The 21674-nt window shown below is 40.9% G+C and overlaps 1 protein-coding gene across 2 annotated transcripts; it reads left to right on the top strand.

The window, feature by feature from the left end:
* Window positions 1–4971: 4971 nt before the first annotated feature.
* Window positions 4972–21344, top strand: lpcat3 (lysophosphatidylcholine acyltransferase 3). Of its 2 annotated transcripts, none has more exons than XM_085291739.1 (13): window positions 4972–5100; window positions 8216–8323; window positions 10456–10562; window positions 11025–11118; window positions 11297–11334; window positions 13761–13939; window positions 14070–14178; window positions 14289–14375; window positions 14608–14771; window positions 18531–18678; window positions 18961–19116; window positions 20990–21133; window positions 21220–21344. In XM_085291739.1, exons 1-12 carry the CDS (start codon window positions 5016–5018, stop codon window positions 21107–21109), a joined length of 1395 nt encoding a protein of 464 aa, XP_085147865.1. In that variant the 5' UTR covers window positions 4972–5015; the 3' UTR covers window positions 21110–21133; window positions 21220–21344. The 2 variants fall into 2 exon arrangements, with proteins under 2 accessions (XP_085147865.1, XP_085147864.1); XM_085291738.1 differs by having other exon boundaries at window positions 10453–10562.
* The last annotated feature ends 330 nt before the right edge of the window (window positions 21345–21674 follow it).

Raw genomic sequence — 21674 nt, 5'->3', positions numbered from 1 at the left:
TTACAGCGTAGGCCCAGAAAAGTTCCTATACTGTTAATTTGTCACATTATTGTTGTGTCATAGTAGTAGCTGACAGAGTATTTTTTTTTTTTACGATGTCAGGTAAATCATCCCTACAGTTTAAATGAGCTGCCACTGACAGCATTGCTATGGAGAAGCAGGGATTGGTAGCAACTGGTTTGTAAGGCAGGGTTAGGAGAGGTGTGCTCACATGTTGGTGCCATACTCTACACATTTTCTGGCAGTTGTAAATAAATGTAGATTCGTGCATCCAATAGAACGGCAACTATCTGGCATTTTGGTTAAGTATAACTCGAAGATGTTGAAATGATGGCTGGATGGCAAAGGACTGCAGTACTGTTTTTGACCTCCGAGAAGGCGTGTCCCAGTAGCTTAGATGTCACGTGAAAACTATGGATAAGCTGGGCCCTGGCCACCTTCACCCTACTGGGACCGATGCAGCGTGCTTAGCCATCTCCACTATTACCAACTTGGGCCATGGAGGGAGCTAGAAGATCAAACTAGTCAACTGCAAAGGAACAGCCTCCAGACTGTTGCTTCGAGCGGTCTTTGAAGAGGTTAGTTTAGGGAAGCTAACCAGTCTCTAGCACAGCTATTTTGGAAGGAGTTTCACTCTGAGGGACACAGTGAGCCATTTCAGTTTGAGGCACATAATGAGGAGTTTCACTTTGAGGCACATGAGGAGCAGATTCAGATTCACATTGTGAAGAAGTTGAGACTGTGGTACACTATGAGCAGGTTCAGAGTGAGGCACTAAATCAGCCTCACTTTATGTTAAAGGAGCAACAAAACAACTCTGATTTCATAAGTTAAAAACAAGGATCAGTGTCTGAATCGGCAAGTTGGAAAACACAAAATTCAAATTCATTTGGGCCAACTTGGCAACATGAAACACAGTCTCTGACTTCATAGCAGGCTCATCAACATGAAACACACTCTGTCTGGCTCGGAAACAAAAAATCCAGCCTTCATTTTTTCCAGGCTTATATAAATAAAACATGGATTTCAAACTGGCCTGGAACAAAAGGTTCAGTCTTACTCACTTATTTGGCTGTAATGATTGATTTATCGATGCGTATATATTTTGTTAATGCTGAAACTTGCTTTAGCAACAATGCAATAAATGGAAAATAAATGACGTGGCAGTGCGTAAAATCTGAGCAAATGGTCCTATTTGTCCTCTCATCCACTGGTGTTAACAGCACTCTAGTCCAGTGTTGGCTGAAGCCCCCTCGTGGTCCATAGTGGGACTGCAGGTGGGCCCCAGTAATAACAGAAATTCAGTTTGAAATTACTCACAATTATGTACAGCTACATATCTAAGAAAATGTATTAAGTTATATAAAAAGAGACTTAAAACTATATTAGGAGGTGGTTAGCTTGTGATATTACTCATTAAGCTCAACTAAATTTACTGCTTTTGTATTAAAGTTTGGCAGGTGGGTCACATGTTGGCCTTAACTTTTAACATGTGACTTGTTAGCATATTTATTTTGTTTATGTTTTTCCATGATAATTTTGTTCAAATTACTGTCAATATTTATGGAGCATGTAAGGAGAGAGGTGCAACAGTAAGCCATCGGTAGAACACAGTGGGGGCTGTGTCATGGTTTGGGACTCAAAATTTATGGAATTACACACACACACACACACACACACACACACACACACACACACACAAATACAGTCAGATTTTGAGCCACCATAAAATACTAGTGAAAAGCATCCATCCTCTCTCTGTCGCTCCCAGGTCCCTGACGAGTTTCTGTGTTCCTCCCATGCTTGCGTGGGTTTTCTCTGGGTAATCCAGTTTCCTTCACCAACATAATTAGTTAATTAATTATGTTGGTAGAGAATAAATTTTAATTAATAATGATTAAAATAATTCTGCTCAGCGTATATCGGGGGATTCTGCACAGATTCGAGTGCAGAAATCGGTTGTTTATTCATGTTTTTCTACCTGAATTTGTTCCCTCTAGGCATGCGTACAGACAAATGAGGTTCTGGTTGTCTTAGGAGCTTTAATCTACCGATTACAGCCCCAACGGATGGCTTTAAGAGATTTGTGTGAATATCTCTGGATGTATATGAAGACATATTATACTGCTGTGTATTTTACATGTATGTTTATTATTCTGACATCGGTTTTGAAAGTTACAGGATGACACCATGACAAAAGTGCCTGTGCCTAGTGTGCTAGTACCGATGGGGTCCGGGTTCATGTCAGAAATCTTTGCGCTTAGATATTTTCTAGAAGGTGTCTCATAAAGAGAAACCCCCCAATAACTGTAGAAAAACAGGGGCTTTAAAGCTGATATTACAAATTTAGGTTCTAGAGTACTGCTTTCAATTTGCGTTACAGGCAAAGGTAAAACAGAAAATATCACATTTTCTGGATGAATAGCCAATCTGCCAAGCCCCACCTCCTAATAACGGCTTAGTATAGAAGCGTTGTGATTGGTGGGTAGTCAAGTCCCCTTCAAACTCATTTGTATTATACTTACATAGTTTATTTTTCATGGATTTCTAATGTTATTTATGGAGTACATTTTAATGTTGTTGTTGTTGTTGTTTTTTAAATGACTCCAATGCTCCAATAAGCAGAATAAATATGAAGCTCGATCCAGCAAAATAAAATGTTCCCCCCAAAAAGAAAAAAAAAAAACACAAAATAAGAATTGAAAGAATGAGCTCAGTAAATAGTCAAAGTAGTTTAAAATAAAGGAGTAAAGTAAAGTAAAGAAAATACAATACAACATTATATTGTTCTTTCAGTTGGCCACATCCACTTCTGCCTCCTGTATTTTTTTGTTAGTGGTACTATACAAAAAACACACACCATAGCAGGTCTCACCACCAACACGTAAACTTTCCCTTTCAATCTTGCTGCTGTTACAAATCACTCCTGACATTCATCTCTGTGTTGAAAAACTGAATGAAAGGCTCCATGGTATCATGTTTTTGTCTAAATATAATTCTCTATTACAATATACACTCATCTGTACAAGTTATCTTTTGCATGTTATGTCCTGATTGTATTCTGTGACCGTGGTGGGGAGATAACGTATTCCTATAAATTATTCCATGCTTGTTATTACTTTTTGTCAAATGCCACGTGAACATCTCCTGCACTCGGTATAGTTGTTTGACTTAAAATCTCAGAAAGACAGCTTGTTTGTGTAGATTGATTTATTTCAGATTTCCGTAACACTTGTCTGCACTTGAGACTGTTGAAATAAACAAAAAGGGGCATTTTTAATGTTTAACTAAGTAAACTCCAATATAAATTATAAGGCTAGTTAAAATGACTTTTTGATGTTCTTGTTCAGGGAGCATCTCTAAATGTTGTTTCTTTATTTGGCCACATGGGGGCACACTTACACCACCGTGTATCATCTGTTTTCTACAGTCAGGGCTTTTACCCACAGAGATTTAAAAAATGGGGCTGATACTGACCTACCAAGTTGTCACCAAACGTAATATGTTAAAAAAAAGAAAGAAGTTAAATAAATTCTGTTTTAATAATAAAAATATAACAGTAGAGTACAGAGGCAGAGTACAGAGAGGAAGTCCTGAAGCTGGCAGCATGGTGTTCAGAAAACAACCTGGCACTGAACACTAAGAAAACCAAAGAGCTCGTTGTTGACTTCAGGAGACACAGCACCGACTTGGCCCCCTCTACATCAACGGGGAGTGTGTGGAGAGGGTCCACACTTTCCGGTTCCTTGGTGTCCTTATCTCTGCTGACATCTCCTGGACAGGAAACATCTCAGCGGTCATCAAGAAGGCCCAACAGCGGCTGCACTTCCTGAGAGTCCTCAGGAAGTACAAGCTGAACTCCAACCTGCTGCTGACCTTCTACTGCTCGTCCATTGAGAGCCTGCTAACCTACTGCATCACGGTATGGTACGGCAGCTGCACCAAAGCAGATAGAGTGAGGCTTCAGAGTGTGGTCAAGACAGCACAAAAGATCATCGCTGCCCTCTCCCCTCCCTGATGGACATTTATTCCTCCCGCTGCCTCACCAAAGCAGCAAACATTATCAAGGACAGCTCCCACCCTGGCTTCAACATGTTCAGCCTGCTTCCCTCAGGGAAGCGCTACAGGTGCATCAGCACCAAAACCCACAGACTCAAAAACAGTTTCTTCCCCAAAGCGATAACCACCCTGAACTCACACATGCACAGATTGTGTTATCTGTGCATGTGTGAGTTCAGCCCCCACTTCCCACTTCCTCTAAGGACCACCACTGTGCAATACCAATTCTATGTGCAATAACTCAACTGTATATACAAAACACTATTTATTACATATTACTTACGTCTTGTATATTGTACATTATACATATATATATATATATATATATATATATATATATATATATATATATATATATATATATATATATATATATGTATTTCCCTATGTTAATACTGTCCATATGTACATAGCGCTGCAGAACTGTACCCCCCCCCCCCCCCCCCCCCCAAAGCATGTTTACACTGAGTAGGAGATGCTCTGTATCTCATTGTACAACTGTATAGTGACAATAAAGACATTCTATTCTATTCTATTCTATTCTATTCTATTATCATAAATGTTTGTGCAGTTGTTCTTTTTGTTTATATTTTGTTTATACAGCCACACTATATACATTAAACTAAAACAAATCCTTGCAGTAATAAAGCTAATAACATATGGAAATCTTAAAAAACATAAACAAAAACATAATTAAATGTATATTTATCTTACTTTACTATATTTTTCGTCTGATATTTTAGCTTTATTTTCTTATTTTTCGCAAATGCCCACCTTTTTTGATAAATTAAGTATATCTTCATTTAACAAACTCAGAAAGCAAACGAAAAAAAAAAGTTGACATCATAAAGGGGAGGTGAAGAGAGGAGGCGTTGAGGGATCCTTTAAAAAGTTGAGGTCTGCGTCCACACAGCTCTCCGAACTGTGGCGAAAAGACGTTTCCGCCCACAAGAAAGATGGCGGCCCCCTTGCTGGAGCAACTGTCGGAGTCTTTAGGTTCCCCGGAACCAGCGATTCGACTCATTTTATCTATTTTAATCGGTGAGTTTCTACCCACGATTCACTTACAGGTTGTTGTCGCGGTCAGAGGTCATCACACCAACCTGTACGTTAGGTGTGAGCTGCTCCTGTGGTGGTGTAACTGTTAAATAGTTTCAGCTAACATAACGCTCACTCAGCTGTGACACTATCCAGTTATCTGTCGGGCTGCTGGTGTTGGTAGCGAAAACATTAGCTTTATATTTAAATTTCAGGCTGCCCCTCAAACAGTAGCTTTATTTCCAGGAAGCACACACCCTCAGAATAGTTTCCTGCACAGCCTCACCACAAACGGCTAACATGTGGCTTTCAGCTGAACTACATTCATTTTCTACCTGTTGGGACTGCCTAACGGGAAGCTAGGATTGTGCAGCAAAATGCATTCTTCTGCCCTTTTTTTGGAGGTATGTGTGGCCTGCTCGTTGTTGTATGGGATTGGGGTTTTGGGGGCACCGAGGTCGACAATAATAGCTGCAGTGTTGTTGGGAGGGAGAAGCACAGGCTGCCAAAATATGCCCCCTTACTCCCCTTTTTCCACACAAAGCTGTGCAGAGAGGAGACACACTCTGAGGAGGGAGCTGAACACTGGAACAAGTGCTCAATTTCATTTGACAAGTCTAGCTTTACATTTGTTGGTTTAGTGCTTTGGGATTAACACATAGCACTACTTTAGAGCTGTCAGAGGTGTGTGTGTGTGCGCGCGTTCACGTGTAGTTGTCCTTGTGAGGACCAGTTGCAAACCTTGGAATTGTAAGGACATTTTAGCTGGTCTTCTTTTTTCCAACCTTTTACCTGTTTTGGGTTCAAACTTAAGACTATGTTGCTGAAGCTGTGCAGGGGAACGTGTGGGTCCTCACCAAAATAAGCCCTATGTGGGTGTGTGAATGGTGTGGGGGAGGATGCTCCACACTGTCCTTGCTGAACTTTGCTCCAACACATGGACACGTCTGTTTTCCCTCGCCTGACTCCAGCCCTGCTATAGACTGAAAGAAAGGGGCTATTCAGACGAGTCTTTGTTTGGAAACTTGTCACCTAACCTGTTGCACGATCCCCGGTCCTGAAGTTGCTTCATGTGCGTTGCATAGTAGTGTAGTTCACTAGTAACAGCTGCACACTACAACGAAAGTTGCCTCATCTGTTCCATTCTTGTGCATCCTTTTGTGTGTAGGTCAAGTAACTTACAATAAACTGCTGTGTAGGACATCACAAAAGTTAAAACTTTTCCTTAATGGGGCTTTTGGTTTCTACTTGAAGCATGTAGGATTTTACATTCAAGGGATTCAACGGCTTTTCACCCGATTCTTCAGATTGCAAAAGTTTAAAAGGATAAAGCTGGTGCTATTACTTACTTTTCTACAAATACCCCTGGAAAAAACAATGTGTTAATCTGTCTTTCAGTGCTTTCTGACTTCCTTACCCCATCTGTGGCACTCGGCCCAAAGTTCTTTTTGGTCCTCCTGGAGTCTTTGGATTAAACAGATCAGTGGTGTGCAGTTTAATTTTTAAACTCTTAAGCCACCAGACACTGGAAGCCAATGTTTCTCTCACAGAGGTGTATAAAGTACAGCTTAGTATTAAACTGCTGCTGTTATCAGATGGTAGTAAACGTGTATGGCAGCAAGATGTTGCGTGTTCGGCTTAATAAAAGTATAACCAGAATGTAGGCTTGATATAAAAGAGCAACATTGTCACTGCTACGTTAAATTCCTGAAGCTTTGAGCTGAGCTAGCCAGGTCCTAAAACATACCCTGTTTGTCCTCCATGTTTGCCTTTAATAAGCACCATAAACACAAAGTGAATGCCGTGTTGTAGGGCAGAACAGGAACAAGGTTTGCATGTTCTCCTTGTACGTGTGTGCTTTTTCCTCGGGGTACTCTGGTTTCTCATAGGTGATTCTAAATTGATCATGTTGACCATACGTGTGTTTCTGAGAATGTGTGGTTGTCTGTCTCTTTGTTAGCTTTGCGATGGGCAAGTGATTGGTTTCATGTGCATCTCACCTTTTTGGCCTTTAACACCTGGGATAGGTTCCAGCTCCCACAGCCCTAAATTAGCCTGAGCAAATAGATGGATACAAATGATGCTTTAAAAAATTTAATTTTACCCCAGAGTTCTACAGTCGGACCGCTTCTTGCAGCCAGCAGTTGCCCCTTGGTAGCCAATTTAAGGCACTTTTGCCTTGGCTTCACTCTTCAGACACTGTTTACTGGAATATTTTTTTTTAATTGCTTGAGATTACATTTTGCAATAGTTGCCACAGCACCACAGAAGGACCAGCCAAAACAAATAGATGAGCTCGTTCCTAAACGAGGGGCTTCCTCTGTAGCTTAGACATGGTTCGATTATGAAAAGTCAGACACAGAGCAGAAAACCGTACTTGAGTTGCTGCAACTTCTGCAGAAAATTGGTCCCCACCACAGACACTGACACAACAAACCTCTTCTACCACCTTAACAAAAACTGTGTATCGAGTACAAATAAGAAGCAAGAAGAGCCGTCAGGTCGTCTGGTGACCTGCCCGGGATATTCCCTGTGACAGGTGGGATAGGTTCCACGACCCAGAATTAGACTAGTAATTAGTGAAATGAATATGTGGATATCCTGACTCGGTCTGAATAAGAACTTTGAGTTTATTTGTTTTTGTGGGTTTTATTTTCTGTTATTTTTTTTGCTATGAAAGTGGATGGATGGACTTGATCTTTGCGTCTCACAGATTACAGCTGACACAGATGGTGGTTTGCTGTTATTCATTATCCTTCAAATGCAGAGAAAAAGTTAACATGCAGAAATTTTTCAGTTTGTAGCCTTTTACATTTCAGATTTATATCATATAAATATCTTTACGTTTTTGTTACCTCACCTCAAAAGGGTTCACGCTATATAAAAGAATTGGTCTTTCGCCGTGGAGGTAATCTCTCTCCTTGCGATGCCTGACTTCTCACAACGTGGCACACAAACCCACCAGTGTTAGTTATGCGCTACCTCACGTCATGTGTTTAACCTAGAAGGTCGGTGCTAGCGCCAGGAGAGATTAAAAGTAGCCCACTCGGCTGATATGAAGAACCACACTCTAATTCCCATTAACATATTTTCCTGTTTCTCCTTGTGTGTTCTGCAGGGTATCCCTTTGCTGTGGTGTACCGGTCGTTCTTGTTCAACCAGACTCCCACAGTTATCCATTTATTCCACACGTTCTCTGGATTGGCTCTAGCAGCATTCAACTTTGGTGAGATGAAGTGGCATGTCTCCAAAGACCTGATTTATCTTTTATGATTTGAAGTGAATTGCTCTCATGTATGTTTATCGTAAATGCATAAAAGGATCTATACATTTGCTGTTATTAACCAAAACGTGGTATCTGTGTCTCTTACATCTAACAGTCTGTTGATTGTGCTCTTTTTAGAGATTTGTTTTTAACCTGATTTTGAATTCTGTATTGTTAACATTCCTGTTGAATCGCTGACAGTGATCTTGTTCCTTTATTTTGGTTAAGCTTTTCTGTGTTTCTTTTTTGTGTAATTGTAACAAATAGCAGTCTGAGGATGAATCGAGCCAGAATTTCTAAGGTTAAGGCTCTCAACATGTTTTCAGGATGTTCAGAGTCAAGTTGTTTTATCTGTTAAGTCAATCATTGCTTTTTTTAAAATTTTTCCAACAAGAAAAAGGGCGAAATTATTCAGTTTTCTATCATCTAACACTAGAAAAAGTTTGGCACTGTGCCTGGGACGGGACTGGCGTGGTATTAAACAATGAGCAAATTATAAAAGTAGTTGCAGAGTAATCTGAATGTGAATTGAGTAGGAATATTATAACATTAAAAAATGTTTCTAATTTCAAAATTGAATGTTTGGAGTGATGCTACCCTTTTTAATTCATTTTACCGGTATTAGAGTTGTTACATTTACTTATGATTATTTTGATGATATTATCATTTTCTCCATTACTTGCAAATCATAATTTGCAGCTGTCAGGTTTACTCTGAAATTGAACACATTTATTATTTCACACTGAGGAAAAAATCGGAGGTGTGGACATGTTGAAGTACGCCTTAAAATTGCAGCTGTCCAAATTTATGACTAAGAACGGAGACACTTTGACTTAAAAAAGAAAAAAGGAGAAGCTGGACTTGAACAGAAAGCACTTTTGCCTCATTTTCTTTTAAATGCAGTGCGGTTTGAATGCCTCTTTTAAAACCACACTGACGCTTTTATGGATTAGTCATCAAGTTTTGTCAAGTCACAGGGAAGTAAAACATCCCCCCCTTCAGCTATGACAGTAGATTGATTTCCTGTATGTAACCAGCTTTGTTACCCGTGTGTAGCATATGATGCAGCGAGCTGCCACTTATTATTAAAACATACCTGGCAGTTGTTTTCTTGCTCCAATCAGTAGCAATAAAAAGCTTCTCAGAGCCCAAGGTGATCCACCAATTATTGGACAAGTAAAAATGCCAAAGCATCTCAAATGCTCGACGCAGTTATTTGATGTTCTTCTTTGCCTTCATAAAATAGTAAACTGAGTTAACATTTTTTAATATTTCAATATTTTTGGAATAAAACAAAAGATATTAATTTTTTTTAGGCTATCGCATAATATACTACTTTTTATTCTGCATTTCTTTCTTTTAGAAACGGTTACATTTTCTTGTTTGTGTTTTTCAAAAATAAAAAATACAAAACTGAAAATAATCATTAGTTGCAGCCATTACATTATTATTAAAAGAAAACCAGCTCGTATTCAGTCTGATAACTAATAAACAACACGTTATTTCAGGCAAACAGAAAGCTCATCAGGACAAATGTCAAACTCATAACACTCAGTGTACCTTTTGTAGACCAGTTTTTTTGGCACATCCACTTTAAAAAGCATAAAGTTTATACCTCAACTACCACAATATTTATAAATAATTAATACTAAGAAATAATCCAGGCTGTAATTTCCTGTGGCAGCAGCAAGGTCTTCTGCACCCCCTCCTGTCCACCACAGTAGGCTGTTTGTACCCCCAGTGGGGCCTGCCCCTCAGTTTGAGGTCTGTTGCTGGTAGACCAAGAAACTGAGTGGCTTGTGCTTGCTGTTGGGAGAGTGGTCTGCTGGAGTAGTAAACAAACTGCCAACATTGATTTCTTTCTCTTTTCTTTATTTTGTTGTTGCTGCACTTGGATTTTACAGCAGGTCTGTTGCTTTACCTTTCTCCTCGAGTTCGTTTCCAGTCAGATGTTGTCATGTCATCGTCTTGTTGTCCTCTCTCTGTCTCTGCCAATTCTCAACTGTAGAAGAAGAACACTGTTGTCATGTCACACTTGACTACACTCTCCATTTCCCCCCACTCACCGTGTCCGTCTCTTTTTCTTTTTCCAGGCTCTCAGCTCTATCACTCCGTAGTATGCGTCCTTGTCCAATTTCTGATGCTGAGGCTCATGGGAAGGACGGTAACAGCCATCCTGTGCAGCTTTACCTTTCAAATGGTGAGGTTTTATTGGGTTTATCTCTGCACTGCTAGTTTTCTCGCAGGTACTAAATTGTGATTCAGGCTTACTTTGTAGCACCAGCCCCCTCCTTTATCCACAGGACGCTTTTAATGCAGTTTGTTCCACAAGTTTAAAATCTGATTTCTTTATCTGCATTTTCTGGTCTACTCTTTGTCTTGTTGATGTCTAACTACTGTTTGTTCCATTTATTGAAGTAGGTCTGTAATCTTACAACACATTCACACGCTTCCTGTAAGGAAGTGGCACTTTTTACATGCTTTATGATGCCCATAGTCTGACAAACTACGAGTACGTTCATAAAAAGAAACGTGCCAACTCTATTTTCAAACTTTAAGCAGCTTCCTGTGAGTCCTTTCTTTCCTCAGGTTTTCTGTAAATCTAAAAAAATAAAACAGCTGCTCACCCTATATCTGATACCTGAATGCCATCTTCCTACAGTTATACCTACTAGCGGGGTATTATTACACAGCCACAGAGGAGTATGACATCAAGTGGACTATGCCACACTGTGTCCTCACACTTAAACTTATCGGTGAGTTGATGTAGCCCAGTAATCGTTTTCCTTTTTTCCTGCTGATGTCATTACAACCTCCTGAAAGGCTGCACGCGGGGCCTTTACATACTTTAAGCTGTTTTTAATCAAGTGCTGCTGACAGTAACGGTGCCTTTACCATAGTCTCATAGACAAATTTGTGTTTTTCTGATTGCAGGTTTGGCGTTTGATTACTATGATGGCGGGAAGGAACCAGTGAGTTATTGCTCTGTCTTGCTTTAGCTTAGAGGCTTTCTTAACATTTATCTTTGTTAGACCATGTAACAGTCATTTCTGTATTGGGTTTTTTGTGGGGGAGGGTTTAATCTCTGCATCAGCAGAGTCACGTCTCTAAGTTTGTTTTTTTTGTTTTGTTTACACGAGCAGGGCTGTTTGCGTAAAAAGTTAATTATAGAAAATATTTAGTCATGTGAAAAAGACTTTTCACTGTATGCTGTGCAGTCCTGTGGAAAAAGTTCACCCCGTGATTCAGCAGCTTGTAGAACCACCTGTGGCAAAAATAATTTGAAATGATTGTTTTCTGTGTAACTTTATCAGACTCTCACATCGCTGTGGAGGAGCTTTTTGCTGCGCTCTCTTTTTGCAACATTATTATAGTTCATTGAGGTTTGCATGCATTTGTTTATGCTTCTGTAAAGTCCCACCACAGCATTTCACCACCACCACCCTAGCACGCGGTTGAGGTCTGGACTTTGGGCCATTGCAACACCTTGATTATTTTCTTTTTCAGTGTAGATTTGCTTTGCCTGGAAACATCGTCCTTGGGCTTCAGCCAAGCTTTAGCTGTCAGACACATGGCCTCACATTTGACTCTTTTTAAATCTGAAAAACACAGACGAGTTCATGGCCGACTCACGGACTTAAAAGTGCCCATGTCACGTGGCTGCAAAAAAGCCCAAATCGTTACACCTCCATTACTGTGTTTAGTAGTTGGCATGAGGCTGACGTTCTGCTTGTTTTACCTGTGCGTCTTGTGGTTTGTTCAGCTCTGACTTTGCAAGCCTAACCTGTGCCATCATGTTCTTTTTAGAGAGAAGAGGCTTTCTCCTGGCTTTCTCTTTCCAGATAAGCCATACTTGTTCAGTCTCTTCATAACCGGGGCGATCGTGGCTCAAGAGTTGGGAGTTCGCCTTGTAATCGGAAGGTTGCCGGTTCGAGCCCCGGCTTGGACAGTCTCGGTCGTTGTGTCCTTGGGCAAGACACTTCACCCGTTACCTACTGGTGGTGGTCAGAGGGCCCGGTGGCGCCAGTGTCCGGCAGCCTCGCCTCTGTCAGTGCGCCCCAGGGTGGCTGCGTGAATGGGTGGATGACTGGATATGTAAAGCGCTTTGGGGTCCTTAGGGACTAGTAAAGCGCTATATAAATACAGGCCATTTACCATAACCGTAGTGATACGACCTTTACGTTTAAGTTTCCCTGAGCATCTCGCAGTCTGACTTTGGGGTGAATTTAGTGAGCTGTCCACCTCTGGGAAGACTATGTTCTCCAGAATACCAGCCTACCCAAAGTCTCACTTACTGATGGTCTGTTAAATAAAGTACATTTGATTATCACCACGTAAGGGTGTAAGTGTACTTAGTTAAATAATTATAGTAAAATAGGAAGTAATCAGAAATGCCTTTTGGTGCCTACAGGTTTCATACGGATGTGTAGCGAAGTAACCGAAGTAGACGGCAAACAATACGCCAGTGTTACAGTTTCCACGAGGGATATAGAGTTTATGATCAGAGGCGGAGCTGCATGCCTCTCCATGCCATTTTTATGACACTACACTACAGTGCGCTCATGTGCTTTAGGCTTAATCCAGTGGGACTTGAGGCATAATGGGTACCAAGCGCCCAGTGTCCTCAGCAACATGAGGACTAATTGCAAAACAAACAATTGTTGCAATTGTAAGAAGTTGGTATATAGTAGTAGGACTGCCTCAGGCGCTGCAAAGCATTGGGCAGTTGGAAGCAGATATTCCTGTTACACTACTAAAACGACATGAAACTAAAGGACTGAAAGCAGGTCTACCAGCAGCTCAAAGCGACATAATAAGAAATCTTTATAGTGGGGAGGATCTGCGCTGATCTTCTTCTCAGCCTTCTCTGCTTTATGTCTCACTTAGCTCAGGCTCTCTGTTAGCTCTGTGCTGTGGTAGGCACTGTAGTGCTATCACTACAGTGGTTTTCTTCATGTTACTCCAGACTCATTAATGCGTCTCCCCATTTCCCTGACTTCACCTAACAGTCCATTAATAATCACGTTACAACAATAGGTGTTACTGTTTCCTCATTCCTTCGCTTAGTTTGAATTCTCTCTTTTGCTGTTGGCACATCTGTGATGGCTGTTAATTACCCACACTGCTCTCTCTTTCTAATCTGAGGATTTTTGCTTTTAACTCAGTTTTTATCTCTTATCTGCATCGATGTCATTACTCAGTACTGCAGCTGAATGCTAAGGGTCATACTCAAGTACACTGTTTACAGCCGTCAGCTGAATGTCAGTTAATGAGTATTTAGTGAAGCCCTATTTGTCTTTTATTCAATTTAATGTCTGCTAACCTGCCTTTATTCTGAGCCTTTTAATGTCCATTTTGTTTTTCCCTCTTGCTTACTTGCCACATCTTTAAATTCCAGTCCAAGCTGAGCGCAGAGCAGAAGGAGTCAGCTCTGCGGTCCGTGCCCTCGCTGCTCGAGGTGTGCGGCTTCTCCTACTTCTATGGCGGTTTCCTTGTGGGTCCCCAGTTTACACTGCGCAGCTACCAAAGACTTGTGGCGAGGGAGCTCACCGACTGCCCTGGAAAAGTTCCCAACAGGTTAAAGAAAAATGAATTGAACAATAATCCTTTATTAGATCTCTTTTAAAGGGGGGAAAGCAACTTCCCAGTATCAAAGCCCTTCAGTTAACATTATTAAAGTCTCTTTATCTCTCCTTATTTCTCTCAGTGTTGTACCAGCTATGAAGAGGTTTGCTCTTGGTTTCCTCTGCCTGGTGATATATGCGATATTTAGTCCTCATTATCCAGACAGCTACTATTTAACAGATGAGTATGAGGTGAGAACAGCAATGGCATTCCCAATAATCACGATATAAACAAAGAAAAGATTTCTTTTTTTGTTTGTTTTTTTTAATGTCTTAATTGCAAAACGATTTGCTTTCCACAGGCGCAGCCATTCTGGTATCGCTGTGTGTTCATTCTCCTGTGGGGCAAAATCATTTTGTATAAATATGTCAGCTGTTGGGTTATAGCGGTAAGTAGACTCTTGATCTTGAGCAAGTACCTCATTGCAAACAACTAAAAGCTAATAAAGCTTCAATAATGTGAAACTGCAGAAGGTGTCGGCAGTATCGCCAGTTTTGCATGCATTCATACATTTCTTTAAGGCACACCTCATTTAGCGTGAAGTCCCAGTTAATCAGGTTTGTGTGCTTCATGGTGTGATCTTACATGAGCCAGTAAAGTGCACGCTTTATGTGTTACAGGAAGGTGTATGCATATTAACTGGACTGGGATACAATGGAGTAGTGGATGGTAAGCACCAGTGGAACGCGTGCGCCAATATGAAGGTGTGGCTCTTTGAGACGACGCCACTCTTTGGAGGAACCATTTCTTCTTTCAACATCAACACAAACGCCTGGGCTGCCAGGTCAGTGTGCAGTCTGAAATCTGAGACGTTCTCTAGCTGGTATGCAAAGCCATGCTATAAAAGTTAAATATTTGCTTGGATGATAATGGGAAGAGGGAGGAATAACAGCCCAATCCAATATGCATACTTGCCAGTCTGTCAGTAAATGAATAAATAAATTACCAAAGCCTCTGCCTTTCTGCTGTTTAACAATAAAAGAATCCTCACACAGGTGGGTGAAGGCATGCTGGGAGGATTTTAAAACTTTGCAATTAAAGACAATTATTGACAGTTTTGGTGTCGAAGATTCATGCGTGAAATTCTTTGAAAGCATGTCAGTTTTACGACAACCGCCGCAGTGCGCAAAGCAATTTACTGAACATACAGTTTATTTCATGCTCTGTTTTAACAACATTAACCAACCCACGCTTACTTTCTCTTTCTACTCCACGACACTCCTTCAGATGTAGAGTGGCAGTAGAATCGGGCTCAAATGGAAATTAAAGTGGCTGGGATGTAGAAATGCAACCTATAAAGTCAATTAGGACTTAAGGGGGTATTATATTGGAACTAGTTGATGGAGTGTTTTCAGGCATTTGGTAGATGTATCACAGGCTTGACATTTGCTGGGCTCATTGTGTAACCTATAAAGGAAGTCGTATTTTTAGCCTAAAATGCACCACTTCTGAGTTACTCCTGGCGCACACATGAGAAGTTTTAATAATGAAAGGCTTCAGATGCACTGGTTAATGTGAGGCTGTGTTATGCTGATCTTTTTGAGGGGTGTGCAATTAAATTCATGAAAGATGCAAGAAGTCACAAACCTTAGGGAAACGACGGCGAAAGGTTCAGCGTTCTCATACGCGTATAAAATATTTATACAGAAGGGTCGTCTGAACATATGTTAAGTGTTCAGATTCAGAAGTGCCACACTGCTAGGCAGAAAATGTCAGGCTTTAGGTTTTAATTTAGAACAAATAACGGGCGACCGTGGCTCAAGAGTTGGGAGTTTGCCTTGTAATCGGAAGGTTGCCGGTTCAAGCCCCAGTCTCTTCACCTACCGCCTACTGGTGTTGGCCAGAAGGGCCGATGGCGCAATATGGCAGCCTCGCTTCTGTCAGTCTGCCCCAGGGCAGCTGTGGCTACAACTGTAGCTTGCCTCCACTAGTGTGTGAATGGGTGTGTAAAGCGCTTTGGGGTCCCTAGGCGGGACTAGTAAAAGCGCTATACAAATACAGGCCATTTACCAAATAAAGAAAAAAAAAAAAAACCTCCAGAAAAATCCTCAAAATAAAATGCTAATTGGAGTTTCAGTCCACTACTGTGGTTTGAATATATACACATGCAGCAAGGTCATGTGCTTATGAAATGAAGCCAGTCTGACCTGAAATGATTTGAAAAAACACCGTGCATTATACTACAATCATTGGTGTCTTCATTGCGCCACACAGATCTGGGGTTTAGTCTTTGTGGTGTTGTTTGTTTTTTCTTTTTTCTTTTTTTTTTTTTTTTCCCCCCAATTGCTACAAGTGTATATCTGTCCCATAGACCCTATAAGTGAGATCTACATAGCCACTGTGACATCACCTTTTGGTTTGTGGTTCACAAGTTCAAGTCTTAAAGATAACAATTTGCCCTTTGCTATCTTTAATGTTCTGCTGCCAGAGGTGACTGTATCTGATCACATGGTGGATTCCTGCCTTAGCCAACAGTAGCAGGTTTAGCTAGTAAACTTTATGAGTGTCTGACACAGACTAATAGTAAGCTAGTAAAATGTAATTTCAGTGACTTAACTGAAGCACAGACTTCTTGGAAAGTGTTGCGTTTCTTGGGGGGGTTGTGTGTGTTTTTAAGAACACACAGGAAAGCCTGTTACACCTGCTTGTGTCAGGACTTGTGCTTGTGTAACTACTCTTTTAAGACTGTTTCACCCTCTGTACGGGTGTCACAAAGGAAGAAGTAGCAAAAGAATTGACTGTTTGTTGTCACGAACCTTCATGTGTTTGGATTTTTGTTCATTAAGGAAGTGTTGAGTTTTCAGCTTTGGTATCATTTTTGTCACTCCCAGTTGTGACCATCGTTCCTTCAGTTAACATCATTGTTGCTAACCTAGTTAGCTTTAGTAAAGTTTCAAAGACTTTTTAGATACTTCTTAGTTCGGCAGGCTGAAGGACCAGCATATGCCATGGTAAGATGTCCGTTGTCGGTCGGTCAGTCTGTCAGTCAGTCGTTTGTCCACAGTTACTGCTCCTCTACAGCACTGGTCAGAATTTAAACAATTAACTTTTGGAAACTGGGACTGTTGTCGAGGTCTTCACCAATAAACTAAACTCTCCTATAAGCTTATTTGTGTGGCCCTCCACAACAGTCCCAGTTTCTCGTGTGGCCCCTTGGGGAAATTAATTTTCCAACCCTGATTTAAGTCTTTACCCATATTGTGGTCAAGGTTGCATTTACAATAAACTGAACTGTGAATGATTGTGAACTGGATGGGCTGCTGCATCACTGATGTTCTGATTTCTTGTTACTCTGTGCGTCTACAGTCTATAGACATTACTGGCTGTCATGCAAGTTCTTGCTTATTTCACTGAGTGGCACATCACTGCCAACCTCCCAACCATCATTTTTACCACTTCTAGCTTTCTCTGAGTGACCTTTGGAAATGTCAGTCTATTCAAAATCACAGCATGGCCCTTATTTTAACATTAGATAGGGTCCTTAGTATAAAATCAGACACCTGTGTCCCTCCAGCTAGCCAAAGCTTTGAATATTCAGTTACTATCGGATCCAAACAGTATTGTGTCCTGGTATTCACGATCACTCAGTTCGTGTTTGTGCGATTGACAGTGGGGAGGATGGATGCTGTTAAATATCTGATTATTATCAGCTTTTACACAGCACCACCTCATGTACCCCCTGGTCTGGTCCTGTTCCATTCAGCTAACACTGCAGCTTCTCACCTGTATGCAGTATAGAAGAAGAAACTCTGGTTTGAGGTTTGATTTTTAAGTTGTTATAATGTTCCAGTTTGGGTCACAGTTAGTCCTTTTAGTACAGGACATAAAGTTGTTGGGTTTTAATATAACTCAGTTGCTATGCAACCACAAATTCAAGGTGAATGAGTGCTCGCCAGCGTGACAGCTGATGCATTAAGCATGTTTGGCAGCCTGGATTTCCGGTTAAAGAGATGATCTATAACTCTAACTTCTTTATAAGAGACTAAATGAAAGACGCGCACAGTTAAAGGTTTATTTAACCTGAAAATGTCACACTGACTAAATCTAAAAATCTCAGAAGGATCAAACTAAGCTCCATCAGTTTCTTTTCACACTTCTTATTCCAGGTGCCTGGGTGGTGGAGCCCATCTCAGCTGTGATAGGTGGGGATAGAACCCGGACACTATTATAAGAAATGGGTTGTCCCCTAAAGAGGTCAATCAAAGAAAACACCACTAAAAATGATGTTTTGTTATTAAAACAGGAACTTGAATTTTAAAGAAAAAAGGGAGAGCTCAACCAGCAGTCATTATTAGGTACACCTCTACTCTACTACCATGGTGTCATCCCCTTTTAGACTTTGGTATAGATTCAAGAGGGTGCTGGAAACATTTCTCAGAGATTTTTGGTCCATTTTGACATGTTAGCATCATAGTTGCTGCAGAACCAGTACCGCTCTGTGGCCCAGAGTTTGGGAACTGCCATCATAGAGGATTTTTGTGGTTGTGGATACAGCCAGCTCATTTTATTATTGTTTTTTTCCTCTTCCTTCCTCTTTACAAAGACATGTGTTCAAGCGGTTGAAGTTCCTGGGCAATAAGACTTTATCTCATGTGGCCACGCTCTTCTTTTTATCGATTTGGCACGGCCTTCACTCCGGGTACATCCTGTGCTTCTCCATGGAGTTCTTCATCATCACCGTGGAGCGACAGGTCAGTTACCCAGTCCCAGCTCTGCACCCTGTAACTCGAGCTGCACGTTTTACTCAGAAAGTAGTGATTGTGCTCTGTATAAACTAAGAGTGTTGCATTTAATGTCTATTGATTACAACTGTGGCATTAGCTCTGTTATAAACGGAGTGGTGATGCTCTTATTGAATCTACAATAGTCTGCTACTATTGATTAAATGCACATTACTAATGAGAATAATTGTGACTTAAGGTTATAGATTCATTCTTCTATCTTGATGTAACCTGTGTGTGTTTGTGTGACAGGCCCAGGCACTAGTAAGGGACAGTCCTGTGCTGACAAAGCTGGCCAACAGTGCACTCTACCCACTCATCTATGTAGTCCAGCAGTTTATCCACTGGCTCTTCATGGGGTATCCTCTAGTGGCATTCTCCATCTTCAGTTATGACAAATGGCTCAAGGTAAATCCAGAAGTCACAGTTCTCTTGGTTCCTTCTTTCACTTCTCTTTGACTTACCATTGACTTAGGGCAGCATTTCATGCATTTTAGCCGCACGCTGAACAGGAAGTTTCAACTATAACATGTTATTTTTCAAGTCAATTCTCTTTAAATACAATTTGGAATTTAACTGTGCTGAATAGGTGAAAATTCCCTGTAAAGGTGTAGATGTGAACCCAACCCTACCTTCGGTCTTTCAATCCTACTTCAGTGGATTTGTGGTGCCACATTTGTGTCCGTGGATCAGTGATTCTCAAACTCTTTTTATCAAGCCCTCAGTTAAGATAAGAATATTCTCCATTCAAACCCACAGATATTTGTGACAGAACCACAGTTTTATGAATCCTATCAATAAAAAATAATAGCATATGAGTATAATGATCATAATAGCACGAGTTAACTTTTGTTTCCTTTCCCTTAGGCACAAAAAATCATTTATTCAAATTAGTTCCACTCATTATTTTTCATATTTGTCCACACCCCACCTGCAGCGATTCTGCGTCCCACCTGTGGTGGCTGTGCTACGGGTGTTTGTATTTGGCTATGCAAAGTCAAGCTATCAAATATAGATGTGCTCACATGCTGTCCTCAAAAAAATAACAAACAAAAAACCCTCGATGGTAGAATGCTGATTTAGAGAGCATAGTTGTCCACAAAGGAAAGGGAGTGGCAAAAATGATCAAAGATCAGAAAAGCAGGATGAGCAGCTGCAGGGAGCGGTGTTCATTATCTGAAACACTGTTTCACTTCACTGTGTTTGTGCTGTTGTGGGTCCCTTAGCTTAGCTCCTGATCAGAGGACAGTAGTCTCAACAGACAGTCCATGTGTGTTTGACACTGCCCCCTGGTGACGGTACACAGCTACAACATTTAGATGCGGGTATTCAAAGTTCTGTGTAGGACTAAAGTTCAACCACATCAGTCCCTTAAAGCATGCCGTGTATGAACATGTGCAATATTATCTTAATATTAAATGCTTAATACACACTTTGAGCCACAAAGGCTGCTATTTTTTAGTGTGCAGTGATCTTTGGATTTATGATATTAACTAGTTGCTGTGTTTACAAAGTTGCTGTTTGTGACATACCGCTGTGCTGCCCCGATGGCGGAAAACCTGACCACGTCTGTGTCTGTTTAATTTTTCTGCAGCGTTTCAGCAGCAGCCAATAACAAAACCTTAAGTACTGCACTGAAAGCTCTTTTATGAACTCGACCCCGGGAAGGTCATTTGTGAGGAACACAAACACGATTTTTGTTTGTGCCATTTCACATCTTTTGTTGTGCAACATACAAAGCACCTCAGACTAGAGGAGAACCGGAGGCGGTGAAGTTTAAACTTGAAGGCTTATCGGGTGCTAAAAAACTGCAGCTATTCATGATGCAACGATTGGCACTTTTTCGGTGTGTTGTCACATTGTGTTACAGCAAAAAGTTTCAAGTTACTATTCTTGCCAGACAACCGTGTGTGTGTGGTGCTGGTGGGTGTTTGTTGTGTGTTGTTTTTTGTTTTGTTTTGTTTTTTCTCCCCCCCCCCCCCCCAAGAGGCCTCCGTGTCAGAACTCCCGCTGCGTCGATGAAAAGAAAAGCCACTGAAAAGACTGATGGGATTGAATTTTCGTCTTTCTTTTCTGTACTGCCTTAAAGGAGATTTATAAGGAACAGTCAGCAACAAAGCACAAAAAAAGCATTTATTTAGGAAATGGAGTGGCTAAGTGGGTTACACAGATGGTCTGAGAGCTGGAAAGCAGCCAGGCAGGTTTCAGCAGAGAGAAACTGAGAGTTGCACGTGCAGGTTGTGATTTGACTGTTCCATCTTCTTTCTCTTTCCCCCCTCAGGTGTATTCTTCTGTTTATTTCTGTGGTCACCTATTCTTCCTAGTAGCATATTTAATAATGCCATACCTCCGTAAGGCGCTGGTGCCTAAAAACGAGGGGAGAGAGAAGAAGCAGGAATAAGACTTGATACTAAAACTTGGCATGGTAAGCAAACTTGAACAGCTTTGCTAAGCAAATAAAGACATTTCAGTTGTGCGTGGATTGGTTTTTAACATGTCTGTTTCCTTCAGGTCCATCCATCGTTGAGACTGAATACTCACTTAAGGGAACTGCGACTTCCAAGGAGCAGAACGGAAAATATTTTAAGGCCTTTTAGTAATATATGTCCATGTTTGAAAAGAAAAAAATAAATAAATTTCTATATATTTTTGTGTTTCAGGCGGGGAGGGTGTTTTTATAAACATTTGGAGAGATGTTTACAGGAAATTACCATTGTGCCACAGGGGTTTAATTGTGAGCCAGTCAGGAGCAATTTCCTGTTTTTTGTCTTTTCTTTTTAAAATTTCACCACGTGGGACTCGTTTGCTGTCGACACAGAACTGCACACGCTCACAAGTCATGGGTTCAGAGTCTGTTTTTGGCTCTTTTTTTTTTTTTTTTTTTTTTTTTATAAATGCGTTCTTTATTTCACGTCCACATTGAGCAGGAAGTGTGAGCACACATGTGACACTTTCTGATGTTGTGC

Source organism: Mchenga conophoros, linkage group LG11, assembly GCF_057382185.1.
Source record: "Mchenga conophoros isolate Kocher_MC1m ecotype Shallow Benthic linkage group LG11, M_conophoros_male_GT1.1, whole genome shotgun sequence".
NCBI lineage: Eukaryota > Metazoa > Chordata > Actinopteri > Cichliformes > Cichlidae > Mchenga > Mchenga conophoros.
This window is presented reverse-complemented; position numbering and strand designations above follow the sequence as displayed.

Excerpts from the sequence above, each read along its gene's own strand:
- lpcat3 (XM_085291738.1), top strand. The coding sequence starts at position 5,016 with ATGGCGGCCCCCTTGCTGGAGCAACTGTCGGAGTCTTTAGGTTCCCCG. Across the intron at positions 18,679-18,960 it reads TCATCACCGTGGAGCGACAG|GCCCAGGCACTAGTAAGGGA; the intron begins GTCAGTTACCCA and ends TTTGTGTGACAG. Across the intron at positions 19,117-20,989 it reads GTTATGACAAATGGCTCAAG|GTGTATTCTTCTGTTTATTT; the intron begins GTAAATCCAGAA and ends TTCCCCCCTCAG.